This window comes from Cibotium barometz, chromosome 4 (assembly GCF_041138505.1).
Source record: "Cibotium barometz isolate CiBa-2024 chromosome 4, ASM4113850v1, whole genome shotgun sequence".
In the NCBI taxonomy this organism is placed as follows: Eukaryota; Viridiplantae; Streptophyta; class Polypodiopsida; order Cyatheales; family Cibotiaceae; genus Cibotium; species Cibotium barometz.
This window is the reverse complement of record NC_141049.1, coordinates 68,007,918-68,021,073: the sequence shown is the minus strand read 5'-3', so window position 1 is coordinate 68,021,073 and position 13,156 is coordinate 68,007,918. Positions and strand designations below refer to the sequence as shown.

General features: G+C 42.1%; 1 protein-coding gene across 3 annotated transcripts; it reads right to left on the bottom strand.

Annotated features, from left to right (window-relative positions):
- Positions 1 to 3,411: 3,411 nt before the first annotated feature.
- On the bottom strand, positions 3,412 to 6,712 carry LOC147639548 (uncharacterized). Of its 3 annotated transcripts, none has more exons than XM_086783575.1 (5): positions 6,517 to 6,712; positions 6,187 to 6,257; positions 4,520 to 6,061; positions 4,075 to 4,329; positions 3,412 to 3,973 (listed from the first exon to the last, which is right to left on the bottom strand). In XM_086783575.1, the coding sequence occupies exons 3-5, from the start codon at positions 5,072 to 5,074 to the stop codon at positions 3,641 to 3,643; spliced, it is 1,143 nt and encodes a 380-aa protein (XP_086639701.1). In that variant the 5' UTR covers positions 5,075 to 6,061; positions 6,187 to 6,257; positions 6,517 to 6,712; the 3' UTR covers positions 3,412 to 3,640. The 3 variants fall into 3 exon arrangements, with proteins under 3 accessions (XP_086639701.1, XP_086639695.1, XP_086639707.1); XM_086783569.1 differs by having other exon boundaries at positions 6,187 to 6,241; XM_086783581.1 differs by lacking the exons at positions 6,187 to 6,257; positions 6,517 to 6,712 and having other exon boundaries at positions 4,520 to 5,793; positions 5,921 to 5,944.
- Between the last annotated feature and the right edge of the window lie 6,444 nt (positions 6,713 to 13,156).

The window sequence follows — 13,156 nt, the reverse complement described above, 5'->3', positions numbered from 1 at the left end:
ATTGTAGCTGAGTTGCTGTGGAGATTGCTTGTGGAGCTTTCCTAGTACCTGTTTTTTGCCTTTGATAGAGGATGACTTCTTCGACTTCTCAGAGTATGTTCAGCATCTGGTGCTGAGAGGGGGTGTTAGTACATTCATCCCCAGTTTCTACTCATTTATGGTGCCCATTTGGTCCCTTTTGCATGGCCCTTGCTTGTGGGCTGGCCACCCCTTTTTCTAGTATTTTTTGGGGATTTTTCCCAGCCTTTCTAGCATTTTCCAGTCGGCCATGTCTAGTAGCTCCAGTCGGCCTGTTTTGCAGCTCCAGTCGGCCAGCTTTCCCCTACTATAAATAGTGGGTGCTGGCCTCTCTTTTCTCATTCAGTCTTGTACATATTTTGCTCCCTCACTTATGAGACTATCTGTGTCTCTTGCTTGGGGCTGTTTTGCTTCAGTATATTCAGCATAGTTTGCTCCATATCTCTCTTTCTTGCACTCTCTGTTCAGCACATTCTAGTGCCACTCTACTTCCGCTCTGTGCACTCTGCTTCCGCTCTGTGCACTCTTTCAAGTTGAAGAAGTGGCTGGTACCGTCCTTGTGTCGAGAGCTGCAAGGAATTGCTCGTGCTCCACGTGTCGTTCATTGTTCCTCTTGTGCGGTTGTGCGAGCTGCTACCTAAGTTCAAATCTCTAACTCCTGTACCTGTAAATCATGTAAAGCACAGGACTGATGTGTTATCTCTGCAATGGAGATAGCCAAAGAAGGTATCTCGAAAGGGGTCTGGGAAGGGATCTTGGTAATGACTGGCGGAGGAGGGGGGAAATGGGTGTCGGGTATCCTCAAGAGGTATCCGTTTCTCCAAGGCCCGTATAGAAGCTATGCACGTTTGCATCTATTCCCCTTGTTGTGCTATGATGTGCATAAATTCCTTGAACATTGTTGCATGCGCAGAGCCTTGCTGTACTGATCCACAGCCCTAAGCATGATTAAGAACATTGATGCTAATTAACATGAGATAACACAGAGAGGAGAGGCCAATGAGGTGATAGCGCAAGTGGTGAAGGTGTTTGCCTAGGACCAAGAGGTCCTGGGTTCAAAACCCCCCTTGGTGCACTTCCTTGGCGGCATCGCCTATGGGTGGATAAATAAGTGCCTATGGGCGGCTGTCTACGGACGCTGAAATTTGGTAACTATGGGAGGATCTTGGGCCAAAGGCCAGTTGAAGAAAAAAAAGACAGAGAGGAGAGATATTAGGTGTCAGGTTTTCTTGTATTACTATGGTACAAAAACATAGCTTTATGCTTGTACATGATGTAGGCTCATGGTCAGCCCCATAGGGGTGACCTGGGCCGCTCTCCCAGAGCTTTTATGTGACATTGGTATCAGAACTTCAGGTTGATTCTGAGATATTGTTGCTGCACATGTGCCACCCACCCTTACTGCATCGCGCATGGATGAAACCATCGCCCGTGTCTTGATCTTTTGGTGGTGTGGGGACTAGGCAACATTGTTTCAGCATCACGCTCAGCAAGGCTAAACATTGATTTAGTCCCAACTGAAGGTGCGCGAGTCCAAGGTACAGGAAAGTGCACAAGTACGAGGCCCAAGGAAACGAACACAAGACATGGGAGAAATTCCCAAGAGGTTGGCTGGTGGTGTTCCACAACACCCAAGGGGAATGGCAGTCCTGTGAGTTGGGTGCCACTTGGGGCACGCCAGGAAAGGCTTTCAGGCAACGGTTCCAAGGGAGGATGATCCTCCAAGGGGTGGAATGGGAGTGCCAAACTCAATACTCAGGAAAAGAAGACCAAAGAAAGTGTTCGGAGAAAGGGTAGGAATGGAAAGAGAACAGGATGGAACAAATGCATAGATCTTCATCAGAGTTGAAGTGGATTTGGAGATGAGGCAGGGTTTTTAGTGAAAAGGTTGCCAGGAAAGGAAGGATGGCAATTTGGGACTCCGTGAATAGATAATGGGATGATGACAGTCATCAAGAATAGAATTTGGAATCCCGTCATCAAGTTTAGCAGAGGGGGATGTCATGTGCAACACGTGCAGGGTTGATCCCAGGAGTGATCCCAGGACTAATCCTGAAGGGCGACAAGATAAAGAAACAGATCCGAACCAGATTTTGGAGCATGTCCTACTTGTGTGGGCAGGGAAGAACTGGTGGTGGAGAAGTGAGGCTGTTGGCCAGCGCATGTATGAGAGGACACCTGTCGGCTGCAGCAATTTCATTGGATTTTTTCCAAGACCTGGCCCAGCAATCGGCCAGTCCACTAGGATATTCCCAAGGCATATATAAGGCATAGATGCTCATCGTTTTTGGTATTCAGTCCAGCCATGGACTGGGTCATAGACTAGGGTAGCCTATGGTTGTAGGAGTTGTAAATCCCTTTTTGTACACTATAATATACCGAATACTCAGCTCTCTCTCTCTCTCTCTCTCTCTCTCTTCTCTATCTTCTGCTTGCGTTTTGCATCCACATGTTCCAAGATGGTGTTTAGGGCTGAAAGAAGGCTCCCAGAGCTTCCGCATGTGACAAGAATAGCTTTAAGCTTGAACTTCTAGAGAGGATAATTGGTGCCATTAAGCTTTCATCAACACCAAATGGTGGTGGGCGGGGTCTTGCGAAAGATACAATTTCTCCTATGGGACTGCTAGAGACAGCAATTAGCAAAGAAGTTGTACTGAGCCAGGGCTCTAATACCATGTAAGAGGATACAGCGTATAGTGTATACAAGAGAACACTCAGAAGAGGGATCTTTCACAACACAAAATTTTAAACTCAAATTGCACAATAACAGAGATAGAATAGAATACTATATTATGGAAGTGATACAATAAATGGCAAAGCCCCACACCCCTGTGCTCCCTGTGAAGAGAGCTTCGATAGCTGATCTAGAACTACTAAGATGGAGGTTATATGCTAGTAGAATCTCGGCAATAAACTCACAACGATGACTGATGAACTGTGCGGAGAAGGGGTTGGCCATTAATCTATATAGGCCTATATGCGTAGAGCGGCCATTCCCACCTCCCACGGCCATCTGGGCTCATCTTAAGCCCGGTTCAGGCCTCGCAATGTCAAGACAAAGTGTCCAAGAGTAAAGTCTACCTACTCCATGTGTGGACCATTATGAAATAATGTTCTAGTGTAGCGCATAGCCTATTTGGCAGTGTACCAAATCTGATCCAAGCCATCTCTAAACCATCTGGCCTCCTAGGCCACCTTCCCATGTGAATACGGGGATGTTGGGCATACAGGCTGCTCAACCATGGCTTCTCCTCATAATGGGAGTCGTCATGAGCTAGTCGGTGCTTGAACAATACATTATGAGGGTGGAGCATTAATATCCAACACTATCTTGGGCACAAGAACTTAATGAAAATGAACAAATGCAATCATTGTATCACAAGAACACTGCAGTATAGCCAATGAGGTGATAGCTCAAGTGGTAGAGATGTTTGTCTAGGACCAAGAGGTCCTAGGTTCAAAACCCCACATGGTGCTTCCTCGGCGGCATCGCCTACAGGCAAATAAAAAGCACCTATGGGCAGGCGGGCACCTACACGCGGTGAAAAAAGGTAACTATGGGAGGATCTTGGGCCTAGGGCCAGTCCAAGGGGGAGAAAAAAAAAACACTGCAGTATAAAGCCTAGTGACAGAAACACACAGAAAACTGAGCTTGGATACAGACCTGAATCAGGCCCTCTGATTTGCCAACCGCCCTGCAGTCAGTTTGGCTCGGAGATTTCTTTTCGTATTGCAGTTCCAAGTCTTCAAGCTTTGCTGTAGAGCATGATGTGTCTAGTCTCGTATCTTGAGACCCTGACTCAGATACTTTATCTGAGTATATGGCAGGCAAAAAATCTTTAGAGTGCGCCTGCTGCCATGTAAACGTCCTGTCAAGACTCTGCTCAGATGAGTCTTCATCCTTCAACTGTATCTGGGACCCCCCATCTTGAACAGTTTTCCATGACTCGTCACCCTTTTATTCAATACAAACGATATATAAGCACCCTTCCTGGTTGTCATAAGCAATTACAAGCCTTTTTACAATGTAACTCTGCCCAAAATTCAAACAATCACCTTTTGTGCTGTGCAGCCATGGAGTCGGTTGTTGTTGTTGATAGCCGTCTTTCTTATACCATCAGGTGAATAAGAAGCTTTAGATGTTCGTGTAGCCTGCTCCTTGTCAGTAAAAATGCCATTTTGCACCTGATTATGTTCTTTTCTGGGGTTGATATTCGATGGCTTTTCTGTTCTCTTCTCAGCATTCAGATACTGCCCTCCTTTCACTCTTGTTTCATACCAAACAACACTGTCATTGCAATCTTCTGAAACCTGAAATTATAATTAATCTTCTGAGAAAATTAGCTAGTGTACATCACCTATGAAAATTCTTTAAAAGAGGAAGAAATGGGTTTGTGTCGGGATTTAATAGGGATCTTGCTTCTCTTCATGGTACACATATGGAATGATGCCTAGACAAATTTCTTGTGTTGAAGCAAAATGAATGCAGAAAAAACCTGACCTTCATAGAAGAGCCAGTCATAGAGCAGTCATCTTTTCCTACTGAAACTGGATTCTGATTCTTCGGCAAAGCCTTTTCTTGCCTGTTCCCTAGATATGGCGAGCTGTGTCTGTCACCATTCTCACTGTCATCCAGGCTTATTATCTTCTCTCTGAGATCGTAGTGCTTATTAGAATTAAAATCATCCTTCATATCTTTAATCAAGCCATGAACTGCCATTTTAACCCCCAAGCCCTCTTGCTTTTCATCAGAAGAAGACAAAAACCGTTGGACTGGGACTGACTGTTGACAAGTACATTCATCACAACCTGACACAGCGCCTTGCTTATGTGGAAAACTGGTTGTTTTCCCAGTGTGTAATGACATCATATCAAGACCGGGTGTAGCCTTTTCACAAGCCTGAAAAGCACATCCTTCTTTATGTGCGGAGCTTCTTGGCAGCTGCCCTGCTGAATTCATAGTGCTCAATCCTAGCAGCTTCTTTGCACTCTCAGATGCTGCTTGAACTTGTCGTGGTTGACTGGCATGGTTTGTATCAAAACACAGCCGCGACATTGCACAGAGGAGCTTGAAAATGTCTGGTCATCACCCATTTCAACATCACTGAAGCTTTTCTTCCTTTTGGTAACAGCTGATCCAACCTTTCTTGCCGATGCTGAGAATACATCTTGGCTACTGACTGCTGGCATGTTTGCGTCATCAGGGTGCAATAAAAAACTCCTTTCTGATTTCGAGCCATTACAAATCTGTGACAGGTGGTTTGAAGAGTTATACTTCGGAGTGGGCGCCCAGCCAAAGTCGGTGGCAGAGGCCATGTAATCTGTTGCACCGGCCTCTTTCCAACTGTCCGATTCCGATCCCAAATCCTTTTGTCAACTTCTCCTCTTGAACTACGCTGCACTCCCAATGAGAAATTCTGGCTGCTGTGTTGATATGTTGATGTTCGTTACCTGTGATGATCGGCTGCGTGATTGCAGGAGCTGCTGTCGTCCCCCCATTCCAATTCCTTTCTGCACAAGAAGGGAAACTTCGTTCTCTTGGTTTCTCTTTCTTGTCATTGTTTGATGAAAACCCTCCTTCAAAACCTGCATAGGTAGCATCTCTTTTGATCAAAGATCCATGCAACATGAACTTCTGTGACCTTTCATCAACCCTGCCATGCATCTTGGAACAATTGGATATGGTCACAGATCGACAACAAACTGCCGACTCCCAGGGGAGAATCACTGCTCGTCGGCGTGTGCAAGGGCCTTTTCAGAACCTCGTCATTTTCCCTACAATGGTGATGGTGATGATGATGCAAATGAAGTTCCACCGGAACTGAGCTATCAGAGGTTGAGACCTGTATAAAGGACCATGTTTAAAAAACCAGTAGAAAAAATCATTGAAATCAATCTAAACCTGTGGTGAGAAATTGCAGTAGCTTCAAAATTTGCCTGATGATGGACAAGGCCATTCTTGTGTTTTTCTTCATATGGGTCAAACCCAAGGTACGAACAAGCGGCAAATTGTGCCTGCCGTACCAAATCTATGGATCTTTTCCTGCACATGCCACCCATAATTTATGGAAAAGTTCAGATTAAAAAGACAAGTTTCATAGACGACAATACTAAAAAGCCCTTCAATAAACAAAATTAACTATGATAATCAGTGTTTAGAAGAAGAACCTTTGTGATAATACCGGTGGTGTGCCCTCGATTTGATTCCCTGGCTGACAGTTGCCTGAAAACACAGTAATCTTGATATCTCGTGTCAGGGTAAGAAAATGTGGGGAGAATCTCATTAAAACTAAAATGATGAAATAGTTTAAAATTTTACTTGAAAATGAGAAATATCTTTTAGTTTAGGTAAATGTTATGAATCTTTTTTATAATTTTAAAAATGGCATTCTTCTGACGCATATATGAGTAATGTAAAAAAAAATTACTTCAAAATAGCTCTTATTGGGCTGAAAATGCTAGAATTTGCAATTTGTTTTTAAAAGATTGTGCAAGCACCTGGAGACCACATGGGCGAATTGTTTCAAATTCAGTTAGCTGCTGCAGTTCATGATCAGAGAGCTGGCCTGTTACTTGCGTGATCAAATGGAAAGAAAGAGGAGTGCCAGATTAGGATTTTCAATTTGGAGCGGTAATGAAAAGAGAGATGCGGATTAGGGTTTTTTGGAGGTTATCGGTTAGGATTTCCTGCCTCTTTTGCGAGATTAGGCATCAAAACAGAGTAAGCAAGATCAGGGTTTCCGTAATTGGGATTCTCTGTGAGATCAGCGACATTTGGATGACAGTTGCAAGTCCTGGGAAGGTGAACTCCTTCTTTCTGTGCCAAGACTGTTAGGGCCAAGAACGTTAGGCCCCACTAAGGATTTATTTTCTTCCAATGCCTAATGCCTCCGCTATCATGGAAAATTAAAATCTCGTAATTTAAGAGAAAAAAATAAGTTACCAAAATGTTTTTTTTAACTAAGGATTGGAGTTTAGTGAAGCAAGGTTGGAGTTTAGTGGAGTTTTTTATTTGAAATGCTTCTTTTAGAAACTTCGACTTGTCCATTGCATGCTGCCTTTTTTTCCTTGTGGTGGTTGGCGCTCCTTTGTCTTCGATCAGATGTGTGTCTTCAATTTGTCCACTCTATACGATGTTCTTCCAAGGTGATCGATGTGCTCTTCTCTGGTTGCTGGTCATGGATCTTCTCTGAAAACCAACTCGAACTACTATTCCCAGAAATGGAGCTGTGAATTCATTACCAGGAAGGATACTTACCCCGCCTGAAGGTCCCAGCTGTGTTCACAATGTTTTGGCAGCGAAAAGGAGAGCAACATCGCTAGGTTGGTTTGTTCTTACGTGTACATAGCGCTTTTTATAAATCTAAAAGACTATGGTAGCTACTGAACCATAAGCATACTTTGCAGTATGCATGCTTGTATGCTTTACACGGTACTCTAATATATGTATATACGCTTTGTATCATGCTCTTCTGAAACGCTTGATAGAAAAGGTAAGAAGCAAAAATCCGATCACTCTGTCAGCACAATTGCTCGAAATTCCCCCCTCCAAAAAAACAAAACTTATAGCGGCCTTAGTTAGAGGGGACTGGAAATGGTGATATTGATGTATCTAACTAGGAACCTCTTAAAGAGTTTGTTCGTATGGAGTGCCTCAAAGGAATGTTTGCATTGGAGAAAGGTGGAATACTAAACCATCTTCATTTTCAAATGGTGGTTTCTCTAATGACACCCTCTCTAATAAGTATTGGGAAACTGATAAAACGATACATGCAATGAGATTTCTTCAAACCTGAAGGAGGATTGGTCATGTGTAGAGGATTGTGTCAAATCCGTATGCACACTTTTGAAGGTATGTTTGGCTACTATATGAAGGATCTTCATAAAAGCCATTTCAAGTTTCTCTACCACAACATTTCATCATAACTCGTGGGTGGTAGCTATATGTTTTGTATGGTCAAGGGGATCTAAAGAACAAGGTATTCCTATCACCAGTCAATTTGTTTGAACATGCATATGTCATCATGAAGAATTACACTCCGAATAAATTTAGTACAACACTGAAGACACTCTACTTCGAATGATACGAACTAGGAAGTATTACCCTGCCGCATCATGGATAATACCTAAAACAAGAAACGGCATGGACAGAAAACAAGCTTCATCGGTTTAGAAGGTCATGAAGATCCCACACTTGACACAATGCACCGACATAGAAACAGTTTTCTACATGGACACACTAGCAAGAAGATACTTCTATGGAAGCAACACAAAAGATGAGAATCATGCAAATGATCAAGGCAATGAAGAACATGACGAGGCAAGCAGTCGTCAAAATCTAATTGTGATTAATGCTGAGGAGCGCCTTGAAGAAGAAGACTATAGTAACAATTACTTGTCCGATCGAAAAAAAACAGAAAATTTAAATAAGCAATTATCAGTGGTGGAGAAGACTAATTGCCTTTGTCCCGTGCTACTCGAAAATATGCAGACCTACCAAAGGTCAATGCTTGCTTTCTTTAGATTAGTCATTTGCAAACAAAGTCAACACCTTGAATTTTATGATGGAGGTTTCCATCTATAAACTTTCATCGTGTTTCTATATTTCTAGCTCTTGTCAATGTCGTTTTCTCTGCTGGTTTCCCTTGTAAATCGATATGTGCATATCATGTATACAACATCGATTTTCTGTTATTTCCATGCAATAACATCTAACTACATGAAAAATGATGCTAATGAACCAACCATAATTTAAGTCATGTTTATAATAAATATATTCTCACTAACCATGGTTTAACCTATGCTACTAACAAATATTATGACGTCTGTAGACAATGCACACCTAAAAAAGGTGAACATGCACACCAAAATCACAGACATTTTCATATATTCATGGCAAATTTTCCCTCTAATTCATGGCAAAAAATCCTCTAAATGAAAATATTTATGAAAGAGAGACATGGTTGATGATGATGATGAGAGAGAGAGAGAGAGAGAGAGAGAGAGAGAGAGAGAGAGAGAGAGAGAGAGAGAGAGAGAGAGAGAGGCAACACTCATCTTTGAGAGACAAGTGGTCTTAGTCTCGTTTGAGGGGTCCTAGGGGGGAGAGAGACAAAGAGACAGAGAGAAAGACACTCTTGTCAGCCTGTCGAGATGAGAGAAAGGAGCCTAATGTGTTGGAATTATTCGCATTATTTGGAATTTATGGATTTATTTGATGGATATTTATTTTATGTGCCAGCGAGACTAATCACCTCTAACTTGTCACATATTTTGAGCTTATATTGTGAATGTTAGTGTAGATTAGTGGCAAGGTTAGTGTGCAGGATGTGCATGGATCCATTGGGCTTGCTTCAACAGAAATCTATTAACGCATGGCGTGTGGCAATTATTTATTTGACAGTGGCAGTGATATTTTATGTGCACATTAGTGTGCAACATTTTGATATACATTAGTTCTATTTCATGAGTGAATCTTAGAGCGTTCACATTTTTGTATTTAGGCTTATGCAAGCCCAATGTGGAGATCCATATTTTTGGTTACATGTATTTTTGGCTCTTGCTTTTTGTACAAGGAAATATATTTAAATACACCATGAAGAGGACGTGAGCCACTTTGATGGTACGGGAGATTTAACCCATCCTTGTGTCGTGTGCAAATCTTTATTTTATTTAGAACTTGAGTATTTATTTCAAGCGGATTTTTAATAGAGGGCCAGCCGTGAGCTTCCAATATTGGTATTAGAGCCAGGGAACATAGAGAATTGTGCCGTGTACTTTTCTTGTCAGAAAAAAAAGAAGTGTATTGGGCACTCAAACGGCCCAGGACTGCTGTCCTTTACGTGAAGGTGAGAGTCGCCGGCACAAAGCTCCAGGGTGACACCAATTATCAGAGTGCCGCCTATCTCCTTGTCTACAGTGCACACTGCTATAGTGGACAGCGCACCGGTCATCACCGGCTAATATATGTACTAACCACCGACAAACACACCGCCTATCGACCACCATATACAAGAGAGAATAAGGAGCATCTAATACAATCGGCACCACCAACAAGCACTGGCAACAACCCCAACAACAAGTGCCACCAAGCACCAATAACAACCCGACAACAAGCGCCAACACAAGCGACAACAAGCGCCCATACAAGCGATGGACGGACAGCGCGCCAGCAACCTCATCTCCGCTGGCGGACGGGCAACGCGCTGGTGACTTTACCTCCCCACAATCCCAACGTGGGTGTCTCCTAAGAGACAAAGATAAAGGGTAACTTCTTCTACCTAGCTTGTTTTCCCTATTCAACACTATGTGGGATTATTAGGGGGGCTGCGTGGTGTTCTGTGGTGAATCCGTGATGAGGAGAAGAAGAAGTAAGAGAGTAAAAGAGAAGAAGAAGAAAGAAGAGAAGAGAGAAGAAGAAGGAGAGAGAAGAAGTAGAGAGAAAAGAGAAGAGGGAAAGAGAAGAAGAGGGAGAGAGAGAGAGAAGAGAAGAGAAGAAGAAAAAAAAAAGAAGAAGAAGTATAAAAAAAACAAAACAAAAATTTTAAAAAAATACATACATATATATATATATATATATATATATATATATATATATATATATATCTTGTGAAGGGGTATATTTTTCCAATTCTTGTTTCCACTACATCCGCCATTTCTACCAAGCATCTATAGCCACGGATTTTGATGATGGCACTTAACCACCAACCATTTCGAATGTGTCACCTCTTCTCGCTCCTACTTTGGAGGAGTGCATTCTTCTACTCGAGATGCAACTTGAAGAACAATGCAAACACTAGCGCGGTCATGAATCTCCTAATGTCATGCCTCCCAAAGATGATCACTTGAGCAAGATTCTCAAATCCGTTTTCGACTCGCACGGACTCACAAGGACTCCAAGATCAGCCATCGTGCATTCACGTTCCCCAAATTTGACGGGTAAAAAAGATGGTTGTCTAGTTCTTTCTTGGTTGACTCGATTTGATGATTATTTTGCTGGTGAATGATTCTCCAAGGAAGATAAAATAAAGTGTGCTACTAATCATTTGAGTGATCGAGCTTCTTTATGGTGGAATGCACTTCGCATGGGTCCTACCAAGCCTCTCACTTGGGATCAATTCCAAGACAAATTCAAGTCTGCTTTTCTTCCTCCACAACTCCACCTTAACACTCGTCGAGCATGGAATCTTCTCCGCATGACAAATCGTGATACAGTTTCTCAATACATGGAGAGATTTTTGGCAATCACTTCTTATGCTTCGTATGCTCGAGGATATTCTTGAAGAGTCACTCCAACAAAAGTATGAAGATGTTCTTAAGACAACGATATTCAAGCGGATGTGAACATGTTCAAGCCAACTTCTCTTTATGAAGCAATCTTGCTCATGATTTCGAGCGCAAGAAAGGTTTGCCTCGTCAATTACCTTGCAGTGGTCAGTACGCTTCTCCACCCAATCGACAATCTTCTTTTGTGGGGAATCAAGGTTTCATATCTTCTTTTTGAAGCCCTTAATTTTATCAATCTCCTTCATCACAACAACGACGTCCATGGAATGGTAATAATGGTAATTTTGGTAATGGTAGTAGCAATGCATGCACTTTTTCCAATTCAAATGTAAAGAATAATTTTAATACTACCAACCCAAGCAATGTACACAACAAACCCAATTCTAGTCACAATAGTAATGCACCCACTCCTCGCCCTACCCAGCCTCGTCAAGGCAATAATGTGCCGACATGCTTCAAGTGTCATCAAGTGGGACATGAAAAATAAAACTTACCGCATGTGTATTGATTATAGAGCTCTCAATAAGGTCACAGTTAAGAATAGATATCCCATCCCTCATGTTGATGATTTGCTAGACAAGCTTAAAGGTGCATCTGTCTTTAGTAAAATTGATTTGAAATCTAGATATCATCAAGTGCGAATGACTAGTTCTGACATTTATAAAACTGCTTTTCGTACTCAAAGTGGTCATTATGAATTTTTGGTTATGCCTTTCGGTCTAACCAATGCACTTGCTACTTTTGTACGCATGATGAATTGTATATTTCTTGACCATCAAAATTGTGTCATTGTTTTCTTTGATGATTTTCTTGTCTTTAGTAAGAATCATGCCGAACATGAAGAGCATCTTGCATTAGTGTTTAATCTTATTAAAGAAAATCAACTTTATGCTAATCTAGATAAAAGTCTCTTTTTCCAAGATGAAATTGAGTACTGAGGTCACATTGTTTCAGGTGAAGGTATCAAAGTTGATCTAAAAAAGGTAAAAGTCATTGAGACTTGGCCTACTCCAACATGTGTTAAAGAAGCTAGATATTTTCTTGGTTTGGCTGGTTTTTATAGCAAGTTTGTTTGTAATTTCTCATTGATAGCACTTCCTTTGACAATGTTGCTTAAGAAGGGTCTAGTTTTTCGATGGAGTGAAAATATTACGGAGTCGCCTTTCTCTAGAATCTATGATCCTACTAGGCTGCAACATTCCCCTCTCTGAAATAGGAGAAAGATCTTTTTGGATTGCCTTGGTCTCTTCTCCATCTCTTCGAGCATTTTTCTGGATGCCTCAACTCTTATGTAAGATTCCTCCCTCCAGCTTTTGAGGAGTAAAGGTATAACTCCCCTTCTGTTCTTGAAATTATTCCCACCTTGAATGAACTTTGAACAGCAAAAGAAACCGCTTCCTCCTCGAAATTAGCCAAATTGCTCACAGAAAATAGTACGATGATTGAGCCTTGCACTTGCCATCTCCACATAGCAACGCTATCCGCATAGGTGCTGAAATCGACCAGCCAAGCTGCTTCCCTTGTTAACGGATTCGCCCTGCTGTCGCTGAATAAAGAATTCCTGATTGAACTGCAGCATTCGAGAACCTCCTGACTACTATGATTTGCGCCTTTGGCTTGGTGCCATCCACACCAACCTTCCTGACGCCCTTCTGCAATAATCAGCCATGTGTATGCTTCATCGCTTCTGCCTTCTAACCTCTGCCAGAGCAAGAGACAGGATACCCATCGTGTTGATCGCCAAGTGTTTATGGTAAACCAAAGCTATGCCTTTAATGAGAATACACAGAAACCCAAGAGAATATAAGAAAATACCCAAAAATGAGTAAATACTCACATAAGATGAAGAGTT